Raw genomic sequence first — 17851 nt, forward strand, 5'->3', positions numbered from 1 at the left:
TGAGAGTGTGTGTGTGTGTGTGTGTGTGTGTGTGTGTGTGTGTGTGTGTGTGTGTGTGTGTGTGTGTGTGTTGAGGGGTCTGCATGTGTGTGGCTCTCATACAGGCCTGTAATAAAAGCAGGCTGCCTCAGATTGGAGTGTAACTAAGCGTGCAGTAAAGTTTCAGAGTTCAGCGGGGCATGAGGCGAAAATCGGGATGACACCCATAATTCATAGCATCCTCTGTCCCTGCTGTGTCCCTTAAAATCATTCTTGGTCAGGGAGCTGTACTGGATAAAGAAGAGCAAATACCCTCCAGTGCCTTTGTTTCTCTGGAGCAAAGCCCTTTAATTAAGAATAATCTTAAGAATAATCTTAGGTGATGTTTTTTTTTTTTCTATTTTTACAGAATTGTAGTTTGTAATTTTTGGCCTGTACATGTTATAATCGGTGGTTTAAAAAAAAAGTTACTTAAGTATGGGTGTTTAACGATTTTATTTTATGTCTTTATTTGTTTACTTTTACTGAGACTTGGAATATTTATTTATTTATTGTTATGTTGTTAGGGATTAATTTGTTTGCTTGTTGCACTTCTTTCTAGGAAAACAAGTGATTCACCCCAACCAGATCAAGGTTGTTCAAGATGAATTTGCCCCCAGTCCAGAGAGAATCAAGTGGGCCACGGAGCTGATCGCTGCTTTCGAGGAGCATCAGAAGTTGGGAAAGGTGCACGTTCAGTAGTTCCTGAGTTTCCACATAGCGATTTGTATTATTTTCCAGCCTGATATAGCATCAAGATGTCCTCCATGATGCAAGCTACACTGTAGCTTTTGTCGGAGAAAATCAAATGAGGTGTTGAATATTATAGTTCCTAATTTAGTGCATCATTGAGTCCTGTGTTTTCTGCTCGATAGGGCTGTGCGTGTCTGAGATGTGCTAGTAATGTACAATCTGCCAGTAATTCTTATGCTAAGGATGGCCTGGGGGTGCATCAGCGACACTCTCCCCATTCGGCTCTTTGCTCACAAGCTGAAATTCCGGGACACAGTTGCTCGATTTATTTTGCGTTTTCTTGTATATTTCTATGCCCTCTTCAATCTCCTTGCAGATTTGTTACAGAAAATGTTTGCAAAGTACCCACCTGAGGTTTTACTGTTTCTCAACATGTCATTTTTAGACATTCTACTACCATTACATTACATTTAGGATGCAGCTTAGCTGCATATTTAGTTTCTTTGATGCATATGTCAAGTAATTATTGAAACTCTTTCTTCTTAAGAGGTTAGGACTGGGTAGGCTGATTTAAATATCTGGCTTAGCACAGTTGCGTAATGAATAGGAATATTTAGCATGCAAATAAATGACTTCCAGCACTAATTCCTGCATCTGTCAAGAAAATTTCAATTTTCATTCTCATGATTCTTAGGCTTTTTTTTAAAACGCATTAGCAAATTCCCAACCACCTTGAATAAAACAGACTTAGACTGGAAGCTAACAGGACATTATTGATTCACTACAAACCAATAACAAAAGCATTTAAATAAATACTTTCCTTACCAAAAAAAATTAAAAATTATATATGTATTATATACATGGACTGTCTCCTCTTTTCTTGATTTTCTCTAGGGAATTTATGAATAACCATCCTATTCTTCTTTGTAGTGTCATACATGCATTGCAGCTATGTAGTAGGTTATTTGCCTTTATTTTTATTCAACCAGTGTTCTGTTCGCTTCTCCTCAGGGGGCTTTCACCTTTCATGGCAGTATGATTGACATGCCATCTCTGAAGCAAGCTCAGAACATTGTCACGATGGCTTCAACTGTTCAGGGAAAGTGAGCCAAACCTGAGTTCCTCAGAATTTGCACCATTGTGCTGTGCACTTCACATCAAGAGCTAAAAACGACCTGTGCATTTGTTTAACCAGCAACAGAGATGATGTTCTAGCTGATATGTTGATTATTTTGTCTTCTGAAATTCCTGGTGCATTACCATTTTATGTATTAGTTTGCATTTGTGTGTGTGTGTGTGTGTGTGTGTGTGTGTGTGTCATGCCCGCCCCCTGCCTCTCTGGTGTCAGGGCAGACGATTGGCCGTGGTAAAGGTTGTGCGTGCCCAACGAAAGGGCAAACAAACAGAGCTGCCCTGCCGTCGAGCTTCCATTCAGCCTGAAGGCTCCTCCAGGCCCCGGAACATCAAAGCGCTATTTGCCAAGAAGCCGCCGCAAATTTACTAAAACCAACACTGAGTGAATGAGCCTGTGAGCCCGCTCTAAATTGTAGGCCTTTGTTTCAGGGGTCTCAGCAAGCCAGTTTGTTCTTCAGGACAAGGCTTGAATGTGTCTGCAGCCTGGCGTAAGCTCTACACGGTGTGCCACACGCTCACTCACAAACACGTACACAAAGGGCTCCACGAGGGCTCGCTCTATGTAAATATCAGCAGTTTTCCATGGCTTTGTTTCCCGGTCAGTGGTTCCCATCTCTCCGTCCAGCTTCTAAGTCACCATTAGCATAGCCAAGTGCTCAAAAGACGTGCCGCTGTTGTCCATTTCACTAGTGTTCCTCACACACACTTTGTCAAGAATGTCTCTTTTGAAATAAAACTCCAGGATATCATTCCCAATGAATGACCATCCTTTCCACCCTTGAGGGCGTTGTTGTTGTTGTTTTTTATGTTGTTTGTCATGAATAGTATGCTATGTTCCCGCTCCTTGCTGCTGGTCTCCCCTGAGCTGATGACATATTTGGCAGAAATGTCTGGGATGGATTTGTCTGGGGTGGGGGGAATGGTTGATGGTTCAGTTGGTCACTATGGTAATAGAGGCCTCTGCATAAAGTGGGACTGAATATGGCGTGATCAATAGTGTCTGTAGCAAGCGACTCTGCCCGAGCTCTGTGCCAGCCTCGGGATGCAGACAGAAAGATGGAAGCCGCTGCTGTGAGCGGCCCAAAGGGCCCGACAGTAAGCTGACGACCTGGCACCCAGCCCACACCTCTCTGCCACCCCCTCTTCCATGCTATCTGCCTTTTGCACTCATTTATTTTTCATTTTCTTTAGAATCGTCTTTTTGGGCTCATGTCAGACAAGCCCTTTTGCTGTAAGCGCTCTTTAAGCATGTCTTCAAGATTCTCATCAGAGCCTGAGACCATAGGTCAGTAGGCCAATGAGATGAGATTCATCTAGAGCCATCCTACATTTATTTAGCTACATTTTTAAATTTGCTTGTATTTTGTTCAAACACAACTTATAGGAACAGAAATATTGAGCTATTATACAAAATTCACCCAAAAGAAATGATATCTTTTTATCTATTTATTTATTTATTTGTGTGTGTGTGTGTGTGTGTGTGTGTGTTTTGTTTTGTTTGTTGATTTTTGTTTTGCTTGATTTTGTTTTGGTTTTATTGTATTGTGATTATATTTTTTGTTTTTATTTTGCTTTGTTGATTATATTTTGTGTTTTATTTTTTATTTTGCTTTGTTGATTTTTTTTGGAGGGCTTGTCGAACTTGTTTTGCGTTTTTTTTTGGTGATTTTTTTTTTGTAAGTTTTGTTTGTTGATTTTTTTGTGTTTTTTTGGGTGGGGGGGTAGTTTCTTTGCTTTTTGTTTTTGTTTTTTTTTACTACATAAATAGTATCTGAGCTGCACATTGAGTGCATAAGACAGTGTGTGCAAAAAAGGTGTTTTGTTTTGGACCCCATTGACTTCAGTTATATGGACAAACTGTTTGAACATTCTTCAAAGTATTTTCTTTCATGTTCTGCAGAAGAAATAAAGTCATACAGGTTGGGAGGGTGAGTAAATGATGACAATTTTCATTTTTGGGTGCACTGTCCCTTTAACACCACCCATGCACACAAAAGAGCTTAGATAATGACCTCTGAACTTCAGTCACCTAAGCCTTTGTAGAAAATAAGTGAGATTAGATAGGCTATTTGATTGTCGATTGATATGAAACTTTTTTGACTGCCCCTTACTTTGTGGGGTTTTGTGCCTTTACTGTCTTTGTGATAATTTTTTGGAGAAGTAAATTTATTTTCAGCAATGCAGTTAAGCCTGATCCATGCAATAAAGGCACCATTCATTTTATTAATTATGTTGAAACTGATCTGTGTAGCCAAAGATTCAGGGTTTAATGGATTTGCGGACACTGAAATGCTACTTCCTCCCACTTCTTTGTCATTTTTCATGACATTTCTATTATGCCTGTGTAAATTGACATAATCTGTTCAGCTCACAAGGCGGAATTATTTAAATACATTTACTAGTATTCCCAAAGAGAGTACAATACAATTAACACGAATAGGACCTTACCTAATCTTGACAGCACTCAATTAGGCTTGAAACACGGTCCTGATGGTTATGTGCTGAGATTGCTCTCATAAATTATCTGATATCAACCCAGCAGAGAAAATGCATGTATGCAAAGTGCTTTTAGAGGAAAATTAAAAGGAAACGTTTTACATATTATTCATTAATCTCAATGGGACCCGTGTGGCAGGGAGACTTTTGCTCGCCTAATTTCTCGCCAAGGGATCTCCCAATAATGACTTCATTCTTTTACTAGACAATATATGACAAACTCATTTCAACAAAGATAATTCCCCTGCAATAAAACGATCGTTTACAACAAGAGCAGGTAGGAATCATTTTGGAAATAATATGTAATTGAAATGAAATGGAATTTATTGGCATTTGGGGGTAATGAGTGAAAATTGAACTAGTAATGTTGTAAAATGTCTAGGCTAACGCGACTTTTGAATTTGCTGGAATATCATTAACAGAAAAACGTTTACCACTGTGCAAAACAGGTGCAGATGCGACGCAAATAACTAGCTTTCGGTGACTTTTAAGATAATAAATAAATTGAATTTATGCATTTAGTTCTTTAGGGAAAGTATTAACAAAACACTAAAATACAAATTGTTATTGCATTTGGAATATTAACTTACTAAACACACCCTTAGGGATGATTATAGTAGCCAAACTTTAATAATGGGCGTGAATTATGCTGTTATGTCCACGTTTTTGTTGTCATGTCTGCATTTTATCCATTTAAACGTCTTTTAAAACCGTTTCAAATATCTTTGCAAACTTTATTTTATTCCTTACAAAAAGTATTCGAGATAGACCTACACCTACACAGAGAGAGAGAGAGAGAATGGGTATGACTTGGGTTTTTCTTTATTTTAGATGCAATGCAACGTTTTAAAAAATCTAGTGGGTTATTTAATTCAATGATTTTAAATGTTACTTTTATATATAAACTAGGGACAGTCAGAAATCTTGTTTTTATGTTGTGTAATTGTTCTAGTGCAACCTCACACGATCAGCAAGGTGCGTGGGGGAAAAAAGAACAGTTATTTTTGGACAGGCCTATACACTTGTGACGTCAAGGGGTCAGAACAAACAAAAGATGGAGTTAAAAAAGTAATTTTATTTTGCCAACGCGTTTCGGCGCACAGGCCTTCATCAGGACTAAAAAAAGAACTTGTTTTATACATCGCACACCTTGATGTCACAATCAAACGTGAGTTTTATTGTAGTATAAGTGCATTTGAAAGAGTAATTTTCAGTAATGTTCCATATTTCCTAATACTCATAGCATTTTTAATGCTCCTTTTTTCTTTCGCTGTTAAAAAGATGACTTCGTTCATGTGTGCTATTGTTTGGCCAGAATACTGAATGTGTGCCTGAGTGAAGGATAGTTTTCTCTGAATAACCGGAGACTTCGAGCTGACTCTTAATTTGAAATGGAGACAGATCAGAGGACAACCCCAGTAAACCTCCTCCGGTCTTTGTCTGCGGTTGCTATGGGTTCGAGTCGAGGGGCCACGTAAATCAGACTCGTTACAGCGCTACAAAAACTCTCCAAAACTTTTTTGTTTTTAACTGACTTGACCCCATGTATTTTTATTCATGAAAGTTAATCTTAAGAAAAGAAATACAATGTCAAAAAAATCTTTATTTGTGCATTGTTTTCTGATACTTGATTTATTGATTTAATCTAATGAAATGCATATTGTTATGAAGGTGTTAGTAATAATAATAATAATTTACCATGAAGTGTTCTCGTTTTTAATAGAGATGAAAGACTTTATTCATTATAAAAAGACAATTTAAAAAGTATTGCCGTTTTTAAGCAATATTATTTTTATATCTTATTTTATTAACATCTTCATTGTCAGGGTTATAGAGCAGATGTAATTTCCACCTCACTGTTAGTAGTATCTCAGGAACAGCCCATGGGTGGATTCCCCAATTATAAGCCCATGGCAGCCCCCCTTCAAATTGACTTTTCCTTCTGTTGTGACAAAATGGAGCAATTGTCGCGTAGCCTCCAGGATAATCAGAGCATCATGGTTTTATGTAGCCTGTATTATGGCGGCTGGCTCATTATCACACAACTGCTCATGAATTAGAGAGAAATTAAAACAATCCCGCTATATATTTCATGGATGCGATAAAACAGATACGCTTTTGAGTGCTGGTGAGCTTGCTGTGTGACTTGACTGCTTGGCGCTGCTTGTACCATCTCACCCACTGGCTTTCTGATGAAAGAAGAACAGAACTTTAAGAAGTGTGCCGCCGGATGCTGTCAAAATTGGGGGCAGGAAGAGAATGGCTGTTCATAAAGGCGACATTTATTGCTTCTTGGCTGTTAGGACTTTTGCAGTTGAACCCCCCGGTGCAGATCCAGACAGAGCAGTCGAGAGGAATATACGTATGATCTGTAGGCCTACTTGCATGAAGTTATAATGAGTAACAGGTGCACTGTCAATTAAAGTCGAAATCCGTTAAAGATAATTGAAGGTTTGCAGAGTGGAAAAAAAGTTAAATATTGATAAAAGGCGTCATGCAATTGCGTTTTTAAGGTGTTATTTAAATCACCTTTAGTTCTAGCTCTTCATTGTTTCAAAGCAGCTTCACGGTACTTAACAGGAAAATATATAGCAAAGTCAATTATGGAAACAGTGCTAGTGCAGTTCAGTTCAAAAACAGTGTAAATTGTATCTATTTCGAAAAGAGCTCAATTCAGCTAAGCAGTTCTTCATTTTCTCGTAATTTCCAGGGAGGCTAGTGCAGTCCTAGTGTTCATTTTATGTTTTTCTAGAGGCCTCTACGCTTTGGATATATCGTGGAGTGACCCTATCACCACCTACACATGCTTGAATCTTTTCCAGCTCACTTAATTGTCAGGTATTGAGTCATGGGAGCACGAGCGGCTGGTTTATCACCTTCCCTTGACACAGGTTCTCCTGGTGGTCTTATCCTGTCCACCCTGTGTTTGGGATTAAACAAGCCATAAGAACCACATACACCTTTAAATTATATATTAGATATGTTTTTTCCCCTCGACAGGAACTTTTTAACATAATAACATTAGCAAACATTACATATATGGTGCTGAATAGGCCATGAATGTACATTCAGCTGGTTACAAATGTGATATTTCTAACGTTAACTCGTAAATAATATTCACAAATTAATATAAATAAAAACGTGTTATCAATAACTATAAAGAAATAGCAACATTAACAAAGTTAGATTATGAATTATATTATATAGACCATAAACACTGGAGGAGGACGATGGGTCCGATGGGACATATAAACATGATCTGTGTTTAATGTCTCTAATGGTTTGCATGCAGTCACTGAATTATACTCTCTTCAACTTTAATTCATTTGACAGTAAGTCCAAAGCATTTAATAATTCTGTATATATCGTTATTTTTATTTTAGTTTTACTTTCTGTTAAATGTGATCTATTTTTATGTACTGGGTTCGGATCTGTTATTCTGTAAATTCTAGGTCTTTGAAGTGTTTGAAAATTAAATTGTCAAAGGCGTAATAAACTTGTTCGTAATCGTATCGTAGTTATAAAAAAAATGATTTACAGTAGCTTTCGCTCCTAACACGTTCAGCGCGTGCCTGTGTGTTTGCACAGTCAAGCTCTTAATTGTAGTTTATGACATCGTCTCTGCTAATCCAATTAAACATGTTTGTCCTATAGACCCAGAACTTTGTGAAGAGTGAATACCGCTGTTTAAGGCAGGGCAGCCGACAAACTTTCTGACTTTGAATTAGATAAATACATTTAATTGGTTGAACTTGCTTGGAACGGGGAATTAGGCTATTTAATGCCATTTTGTATTCAGTAAGCGTGCATGAAAGTATAAATAAATGTATTGAATGACTGATTACAAAATCGGCTATCCATCACAACACAAACGTTGTAATGTATACAGTTTGCTTAAATTAGCGAATTATAGTCTACTATGGGAAAAACCTAAGTGAGTAGCTAACCTATTCCCAGATTACTTCAAGAAATACAGCAGGATGAGAAGAACCTTCCAAACCTGTTGGAATAGTCAGTTTAATAGACAAAACCGAAATGTATAATTCTGCAGAGGAAAAAGCACAGGTTTCGCGGCATTTTTACACATACATTCTTGTAGGTTTATGTCGTTTCTGACGAGTTTTGACTGACGAATTGGAAACTCGGCTGCAAGATTTAAAAATATATCTTTTGAGTTCGTTTAAATACTTTAAATTGGAAAGTTTTACATGAATCTAAATCGGTATTTCGCAAAGGTTGTTTCTATATTATCGAAAAACTTCTAACGATGTGGAGATTTTGGTTTAAATAAAAAAAAAACGTATTTATTTGAAATCTTAGAGATGTTGCTGTGGAAATTAAATACTATTAGAAAACACCTCTGAGCTCCGTTTGAAATAGGCTACTAAATTGTTTCTTTCAAACTTTGATTAAGAAAGGAGTCTTAGTTGATAATCTGGTTTTACCCTAGATATATAATCAACACAATATTTCCGGAGCAAAATGTGATATCTCCACCACACTTTTGATTACTTAAACCACTTGCTTTATATACCGATGGTCATGTCTTATTTAAAGTGAAGAATCTGTTTGTTTTATAATTTAAACTATTAAATTAATACGTAATAATTAAAGTGGTTTGTTTTAAATAATAATGAATTAATTCTTGAGAACAGTGAATTGAATCCGACCAGCATGTAAAAAAAAACCTTGGCACAGTAAAGCAGGATAGGGCTCATGAATCATTTTATCATACCCTTTTTCTTTGCACAGTATGACAAACTTTATTTCTCACTTCAAGATGAATTGTGAGTTTTCAGTTCAACGTTGCCTATAAATGCTAATGGTGTTGGCCCTCCTTTTATATAAGCTATTTATTATTTTTATATTTGTAACCTTCAGAAATATTTTATGAAAACAATTATTTTATCAGCTATAATTAAACATTTAAAAAAAAAAAAAACAGGTTGCTAAATCAATTTCTGTCTCTAACTAATAAAAGCAAATGTCCTCAGAGCACTTTACGCATATATAAAATGTTGCCTCTACAGAAGAGTAACCACATGGGGGAGAAACTTAATGAAACCTCGCACCTCAAAGCCCTGTAAGCTGAAATGGCAGCTTTATTTGAATATACAGAGAGCATAAATACTCCCAATTATAACTCGAGGTAGCTTTAAACAAACAAAACCTGACACCAAAAGGTATCTCAAGTGCTGCCATATAGGCTACCTACCCCCAGTCCCAACAAATGTAAGACAGCGACATTTCAGAAGAAACGAAAGGATAATTTTTCATCATATCTATATTCCAGCAGGCTGTAGTTGAGCGTGAGCTGTCAAATCAGGTTGGTGAAGGTGCGTATGTTGTTGGCATGTGGAAGCAGTGATGCTCAGGTAAAGAGCCTCTCTTCTCTGAAGCACAGCACAGCTGACTGCTCCAGGAGCCAAAGTAATGAGGGTTCCGCTGGGGGCCGCCTAGCTGGAGAGGTGGCTTAACCCTGCCTGGACGAGGCAGGAGCCCGGGCTCTGCTTTTTCAATCGGAGCCCCTTGCAGAGCTCGCGGCCTACAATGAACATTTTGACAATGCCGGTGATAAGCACGAGGTAATGAAAGGAAGCTTTTCTGTTTTATTGCATGACATTTTTTTTTCATACGTGAATAAAGAATTGTGGGTTTCAAAACATGACAAACGCCCATATTTTAGTGCGATGATTCTCAAAAGTATGAAGAGCTAAAACAGTGCCTAAAACGAACAATTACGCATGAAATTCGTTCATAATTGAAGATAAGCATTGTATTAAACAAAAAGAGCATCTCTATTTTTTTTCTTCCCAAAATTAATCTATTTAATGTATTCAGCCATAAGACACTGCATTTTATTCATAGATTCTTTCAATATTATGAATGCAAATTACTGTACTGTTTAAATAATCTGCTTTTGATTCATGGAAATCTCTCAGACTGGCCAGCCTAAGAATCATGATCATCTTTATAATCAAATGTAATCTTCCCCTTGAGTCATATTGTCATTTTCTTGGGATTTCTCAAAACCAGACAATTAATACAACTGTAAAGAGAATTCTGCTAGTGTCACCAAGATGAATTTGCTCAGTTATTTTAGCAAGATATGCTGTCATTTACCATTGAAGATGTCAAGAAAGGGGCAAAGGTGGCCATCCCCTTAGACATGTGCCTAATTATATAATTTGTCTTGTGAGTGGGACAGACCACTGTAAGGTCTCCACTGGGATCATTCTTCAGCAGCCTGAGCCTATCATCAGTTTCATCAACCCTCATTTATGTAAGGGCATCGCAAGCTAGTTCATTTATCTCTTTTTCCGTCCACAGGAAATAGACTTTCAGAAGCCTACGACATTCAAATTTTAACATCAAACTTCATATCTTCAGGTGACCTGACAGTGTTGTCAGGTTTCTATGAGATAGAGCGATGATATACGAACCAGCAAGAGCAGAATAGTTGCATATTTGCTGTTAACATTCAAAGTGGACTGAAAAGGCTTTTAAAAATCTGTTTTATTAGACTGTAAATCCTATCAAAAATAAAACAAATGTTATATTATTTCTTGTACGTAATAGATTTTATTGTTTTTTCCCCAATTTAATTGCCATTATTCATTCCATTACATTTATTCATTTAGCAGGCACTTTTATGACTTTAAAAATAATAATAATAATACAAGCAGAAGCAACTGATCCAAGGGAGACAACAATAACGGTATAGCATATGGTAATTGGCTTCAAGGAACTGGCAATGATATTTAAACCAAACATCACCACTGTACAGTCCCTAATCTTTTTATGGTAATTCTGAGTTTGTGTCAGCTCTGTAGTGAGCCAAAATGCTTATCAAGGCTGGACATATGCGTGGGCCTGGGCCTATACTTATTCTGGGATGCGCAAACACAGCATTGAAAATCGCAGACTATGCAGCTCTGATTCACACCTGCTGAGGGGGAAAGGAAGCATTGCATTCTGGAGATATGGCCTGTGAGCACGCCTAGCGTACTTTCACAAAATGTCACAGCAGTTATGAAAGCAAGTCATTATCAACTCAGGGGGACCCTTGACACTGGTATATGAGAGATAGTTCCAGTAGTTCAAAGCCATATCTAATGACCATTCCAAGGTCAGCTTGAAACAGAGAAAGTAGCTTGTGATGTTTAAGAACATCTAGCCACCCTTGTGAGGTCAGTGGGGGGTTCTGGTGGCTGGTGACGCACTAGGGGTATAGTGTAGGGGATTCTATAGATGAGTTACAGGGTTATTAAGCATGGATTAGGTCCGCACTGGAAAAATAGGCTGTATACTTAAGGTAGGACACTTTTAATCTAACCATCAGAGTTGTAAAGTACAGTAATGTAATGTAAATTGCATAAAAGTGGACTGGCTTTTGAGGGCTTTGACTGTTTGACTGTTTGACTGCTCTTCTCTTCTTTTTCCTCATCCCTTCCTACTCCTTACACTTGAGACTTGTATATTTGTACTTGCTCTCTCTTTTTTTCTCTTACTGAGATGATCCAGCACTGTGGTTGTCCAGCTGTGCAGGATGATTTCCTTTCACTGAATGTTGACCTTTTCCTCTATGAGAGATGCTGTATTCAGAGGCACGACTCTGATGTGTTGCTCATGGTAGTTCGTCAGATGTGGAATGGATCAGTGTCTACAGGATGTAAAATCAAAATTGGAAGCCTATGCTGTAATAACCGTTACATGAATGCACATTATTTGTGCATCAGTTTTACTGCCAAATATTTATATTTATAAAATAAAAAATTTAATATATTTATTTTATTGTACTTTTTAACATGTGGTATAGCAAAAATACAGAGACCAACAGTTTTTTTTTTTTTCAATTCAACAGTTCAATTTAGTTTTTAGTTTTTTTGTATGTGTGTGTGTGTGTGTGTGTGTGTGTGTGTGTGTTGCAGCAGTGTATATCAAATTATCCACAAATAATTAATATTATATCATGTAAAGTAAAATAGTAACCTTTTTTATTACTCATACATTTTTCAGTTTACTTATGTGGTCTTATACAGCAACCAACAACACTGGCAAACAGAACATGCATATATAAAGTAGCTTTACATTAAGTGTGTCCACTGTCCTCGTTGAAGAAGACTGAAGTAGACATGTTTTTTTTTTTAGATCAAACTGCTTTTATATAAAACATTGATATCCTTTCATGTCAACGTCCGGCCCGCAAATGCTTCTGAACATTTGCCACATGGATGGAGTGTTTTTCTATTAGAAGTCCAGACCTGCATTTAGAGCCATTTAAACAGGACCTGTCACATACAAGGCAAGCAGAGAAGTGGTCGCGTGGCTCTGAGGTTTGGTTCATGTGCTGCATAGGCTGAACGGACCAGGTGTAGAGCTCTGGCTCCTGGACATGTCCGTGGACGACCTTGCTCTCATCACCAAGTACCTTGGAAAGCCTCCCAATCCTGGGGATCCATATTTGGACCAGCACCAAGTTTGGAGGCCCACAGATGTTGAGGAGAGGCCAGATATTATGACAGTTGTCTCATGCAGACAGGCAAGATGATTCATATGTGTTAGCGATGAAAGCGTTCATCTCTATGGTGCATATGCTGAGGTTTATATTCAAATTTTCTTGTATTTTATAAGGATTATATATATATTGTAAAATCTTCTTTACACCATATGCCCACAAGATGTACCATTAAAAAGGGCAAAATATTGTTTATTATATATATGTATATTATATATAATATTATATATATAATATACACAGTCCGTCTGTACTCTCAAAGTTGTTTGAGTTGGAAAACAAAGAAAAAAGCACATCTATTTTCCTTTACATGATCAGTAATGTCACTAATGATGACTTGAGGTAATGCAATCACCAGTTAACTACTGTTTTTTTCTATACAGGGTCAGCAGTTTACTTACACATATTTTTATTATTTTAATATACATTAATATACAAGTATTATAAGTATTGACTATAATTCCTTACAATACATATTTTTAAAACAAACGTTTGCAGTCAGTTCACACTGATACCTTTCTGCTGGTTAATCTATAATTATATATATATATATATTTTTTTTTTTTTTTTTTTTCTCTAAATTTACAATCTCAAGACATGCTCCTAACCGGGCATGCAAACTCCGTCAATATTACCAGAGCTACACAAAATCTAACTGGGACGCAGGAAACTTTAAATCTCAACCGTGAACGTTGTCACAAAATCTTTAACACGTTATAATAATTTTAATTATAATGAACATAATAGTAGCATTATTATATTGCCAAACAGATCATTAGTTAAAACAGAAGTGTCACAAACTTTGATTCATGTATTTTCATATTTGAAAAGTATTTTTTATGTAATGTCTGTTAATGACTTATTCATGAAAGTGTTAGCAAATAATCTTTTGAGAGATGAGTACAAATAAATAATGATGTGCTCGTGAAGTAATTGAATTAATGAAGTTCCTATGAAACTATTACAAGCGAGTGGAGGTCAGGCGAGCGGCACCCCTGAGCGCTCATTGTCAGATGTTTAACTCAAGCAATCTTTTGGGAAAGACATCGGGGCTAATAGGTGAACTCACAGCTGTCTGAATCGGGCTCGAGCTTTCAGAGCAAATAGCAAACAACTACTCATCCAGCCTCTAACTTAATGGGAAGGCAAACTTTCTCAACAGCCTCATCTTTACACGCGCGCATGGACAAGCACAACACCTAATCAATAAGTGCGCTAAACGAGTCTTTAGTTACAACGACAAAAGCATGCAGCAACCTTTTTTCTTCAGAGTTGAGCTCATAAAACATGTACTCACGTTGCACTGTATAAACACCCCATGAGTTTTCGCCCATGCGTCAAAAGTTTTCTTGTTTTAGAGTCCGTGTTTTAGAGTTCAGTCTCGGAGTGCAGGGAGGAAACATGCAGCCCTGCAGCTGCAACTGGATTGTTTTCTCACTTATTCGGGAAACTTAAGATAGTAGGCAGGTAGGGTGCTCGGAAGAGTTTGGCAGAGTGCCTGGAGAATGAATATGTGCCCAGTTTTCTTGGTCTTCAAAGCATACTGTAGTAAAACACTCAACGGATGTTTAGAATACCTCGCATACTTGAAGTTGTTATTATTTTGAAATGGTTTGGAGGAGAAGAGTTTAGTTTGGTTATTTTAAAATGTTTATTCGTGCACCGTTTTTTATTATTATTATTATCTCTCTCTCTCGCTCTTTCTCTCTCTCTCTTTCTCTCTCTCTCTCTCTCTCGTGGCTGTTTTTTAGAGTCCGACTGACATAATATTTGTTTAAGGCTTTTTTTTAATGCTAGACTAATATTTTAACAATGTATAAATTCTGATTTAATAACGTTATTTAAAGTTAGGTTTATATAGTAAAATAATTTATAAAAGGTCACAGCATTTTGCGAATAAAATTAACATAAAATTAATTTAAAATGGATTAGAATTGTATTTCACAATATTTTAGGATATTTTATACAAGAAAGTATCAGATCAATTTTTTAGTGATTAAAAAAATAGATTCAATCTTAAACCTGGTTGACAAGTGTACAATTTTAATTATCCTTAGCTTAGAGGTTGACCAAACCAAAAGAGAAATTATAATCACCATGCGCAATTCATTTAATACGATTTTGGAATTATATTTGTGTCATTTCATATTTGTTGCACTTGTCTCTCTCTCTCTCTCTCTCTCTCTCTTTCTCCCTACAGACACTCAAACACCATGGCAAATATTCCATTAGTGCCGTAATTTGCCTCTGAGACTTTGCAAGCTCGCAGATGAAATCTGGCAGTGTGAGTTGAACATATGTGCGACGTTCAAACAGATAAAGTGTGAACTGCCTTTTTGCTAATGGTGAAAGTATGGCAAAGTTTAATGTTTTCTTTTCGTTGCAAGTGCTTCACATGCTCTTGTTGCATCGCTTAAAACAGGGTGCACAATGACTCGGGTACTTTGAACCCTCGTCAAACGCATAATGAGAAGCTGACGGTGTGAAATCTGACTAGACTGTAGTAAACAGCCTCCTCTGATGTGATCGTTCTGTCCAATAAAGGCAAAACGGGAGAGAACTCGCTGCGTTTTCACACTGACTTCTGCTTTGTCTTTTGAAAAGTGGCGTCTGAGAGTCTGACTCTTGGAGTTACTGATTTGCAGGCTGCATGTTAAGGTAGACCATGTAAGTGATTTCCACGGGCATTGCACTAAAGGAGAACAAATCGCTGACAAAGGGGGTAGCTTTTCGATTCAATAGCGTCGTTAGGACGACCGAAAAGTATTCCTCAGATAATAAGTTCTACTTCAAAGCGTCTCGCGTTCAGCTGTGACTGCTGCAGCTTTTATGGAGTCCCCCCTTTTCAGTCCGAGGGGACTATCTCTTTGGTTATTTTTCACCGTGTTTATTTTGCACTATTCAAAGGGCAATGTTTTAAATAAATAGAAGATAATTCTTTCCTTGAGCAAATAAGAGTTCGTGGACAAAAGATGGGCAGAGCGCGCGCTTATTTCCGAATTAAACGTTAATGCGCGCGAGGGATTTCAAATATTTGGGCACAAAAATATGAGCGATTCCGATGAAGAGCGAATTGACTGCTCTAACGTAGCATGAAACTAAAGGTCAGTGCGACTGTACCTTAATAGAGTGTTTCCAATCGAAGTGGCCTTTTTCCAGTGCCCGGTAAACACACACGCGCTTTATGAAGTTGCCCTTGAACTTCACACTATTTATGGGGCGTTTCACTGACACAAAACACTAGATTTACAATCTCAAACGACTCACCAACTTGTGTGCTTTATTCCACGGGAGTTAGCTTGATGTTCATTAGCATGAAAATAAAAATCCCACTTTCTTAAGAAGAGTTTTAGAACTTTCTAAATACATATTTTCCACCCGCCATAAGAAAAGTCCAAGATGCCTAGCTGTCTCTTTCTGCGCTGATATAAAATGTCGACCACGCCGATTTTAAGGGACAAGACGGTTCGTGGGAGAAGTTTCTGCTTTGATGATTGTCCATTTAGCGGCAGTTAGTAGTTTTTCTACTATAAATATTCAAATGGGTCCCATAGAAATCCTAAAGCACCGTGCAGTCTTCCGTTCTGTTGTGGAGCTCTTTGAAGCGGTGCAGGACTTGCGCAGGTCAATTCTGAGTCTATAGTCTGGGACAGAGGGCACTTTGAAACTGTTATTGTGCGTTTTAATGAAGGAAATAAGATGGGCGACTTTGTTTCATATTCTCCATACAACTTTCTTCTTATTGTTTGGCAGCTTTTATGTCTTATATTCCCATGAATGATTCATGCATTGGTGGCTTTGTGCTGTTCTACTTTTCATAACGTGCACTATTAGTTAAGTGATGGTTCCCTTTTGAAACGAGACTGAATGAGGAATATTTTTATTCAGGAGAAAATCAAGAAAAAATCTTTATAAAGTGTTTTGTATAAATTTGCTGTTTCGTTTGGTTAGCATGTTTTACAGAAAATTAAGCATTACTTCTTAGCGCAACAGTGTTACTCATTGGATGATTAGTTTAAATCAATCTGTTGAATTTTAAATGAAATAGCCTACGAACTCTGATAAAAGAATGAATCGATGCCTTTTTACTGAAAAGAACATATTTACACGTCCTGCCTTTTATTCAAGTTTTCCATATATCTATACACAAACATCACATTTCTTCACGACCTTTTTACGTTTTTTTCCATCAACACCATCATGCACCTCAACAGAAAGAGTTACTACACGGTTCATGCGAAAGATTCTTCACATTATACAGCCTATTCAAGTAAGACCTTTTTACAGAACACGATAAAAAGCATCACTTCTTTTCACCAAAATTATATTATTCTTTGGTGTATCTGTACTTCCAGACCAACATTAATACCAGCAAATAAATTACAATGTACAAAACTTGAGACGCTACGAAAACATTCACAAGCATCAATACCATATACTATTTACAAATCAGTCAGGGATAGGCCTGTCAATGATACATTATTTATGGTCTCAGTGGACATATTTCGTACTCTTTAATCAGAGTTTCAATGATTTTGCATAAAATATAGGTTTAAATATTTTAAATATCACAAAAACCGTCCTGACCACAGTTATTATATAAACTGTAAAAAAAAACTCCACCGTCATTTTTTGACTTTGACAATATACAAGTAAAAACTTAAAATTATTGTCACTGCAATTTTTTGCCCCTCAGACATTTAACGTGTAAAACGATTCTCTATAAAAGATGTATATGCAACAAAGGGGTGTAATATAAAAAAAACAGCCTAAACATAATTGATAAATCTTTTGAGCTCATGTTATTTGATTTTGACAAATCAGGTAAAATCTTTAAAAAATGTACAAGTCGATTTTTCCATGTCTGATATTTCATGTTGAAAGTTACAACTGCTTATCATATGAAACATAAATTGCATCAATACTCTGAGCATGTTTTAAGGGCAAACGGGGGGGGGGGGGGGAAATCCTTTTACCCCCCTGCCACCCATA

The 17851-nt window shown here is 37.0% G+C and overlaps 1 protein-coding gene across 1 annotated transcript in view; it reads left to right on the forward strand.

Annotated features, from left to right (window-relative positions):
* Positions 1–1818, forward strand: part of LOC107681316 (citrate lyase subunit beta-like protein, mitochondrial) — an 88558-nt gene extending 86740 nt beyond the window's left edge. The window contains exon 9 of the mRNA XM_016477598.1: positions 1723–1818. Within this exon, the coding sequence (XP_016333084.1) occupies positions 1723–1818 (96 nt within the window). The remainder of the gene's footprint in view (positions 1–1722) is intronic.
* The last annotated feature ends 16033 nt before the right edge of the window (positions 1819–17851 follow it).

The sequence above is a fragment of the Sinocyclocheilus anshuiensis genome, unplaced genomic scaffold (assembly GCF_001515605.1).
Source record: "Sinocyclocheilus anshuiensis isolate Anshui unplaced genomic scaffold, SAMN03320099.WGS_v1.1 scaffold1620, whole genome shotgun sequence".
NCBI classification, from domain to species: domain Eukaryota; kingdom Metazoa; phylum Chordata; class Actinopteri; order Cypriniformes; family Cyprinidae; genus Sinocyclocheilus; species Sinocyclocheilus anshuiensis.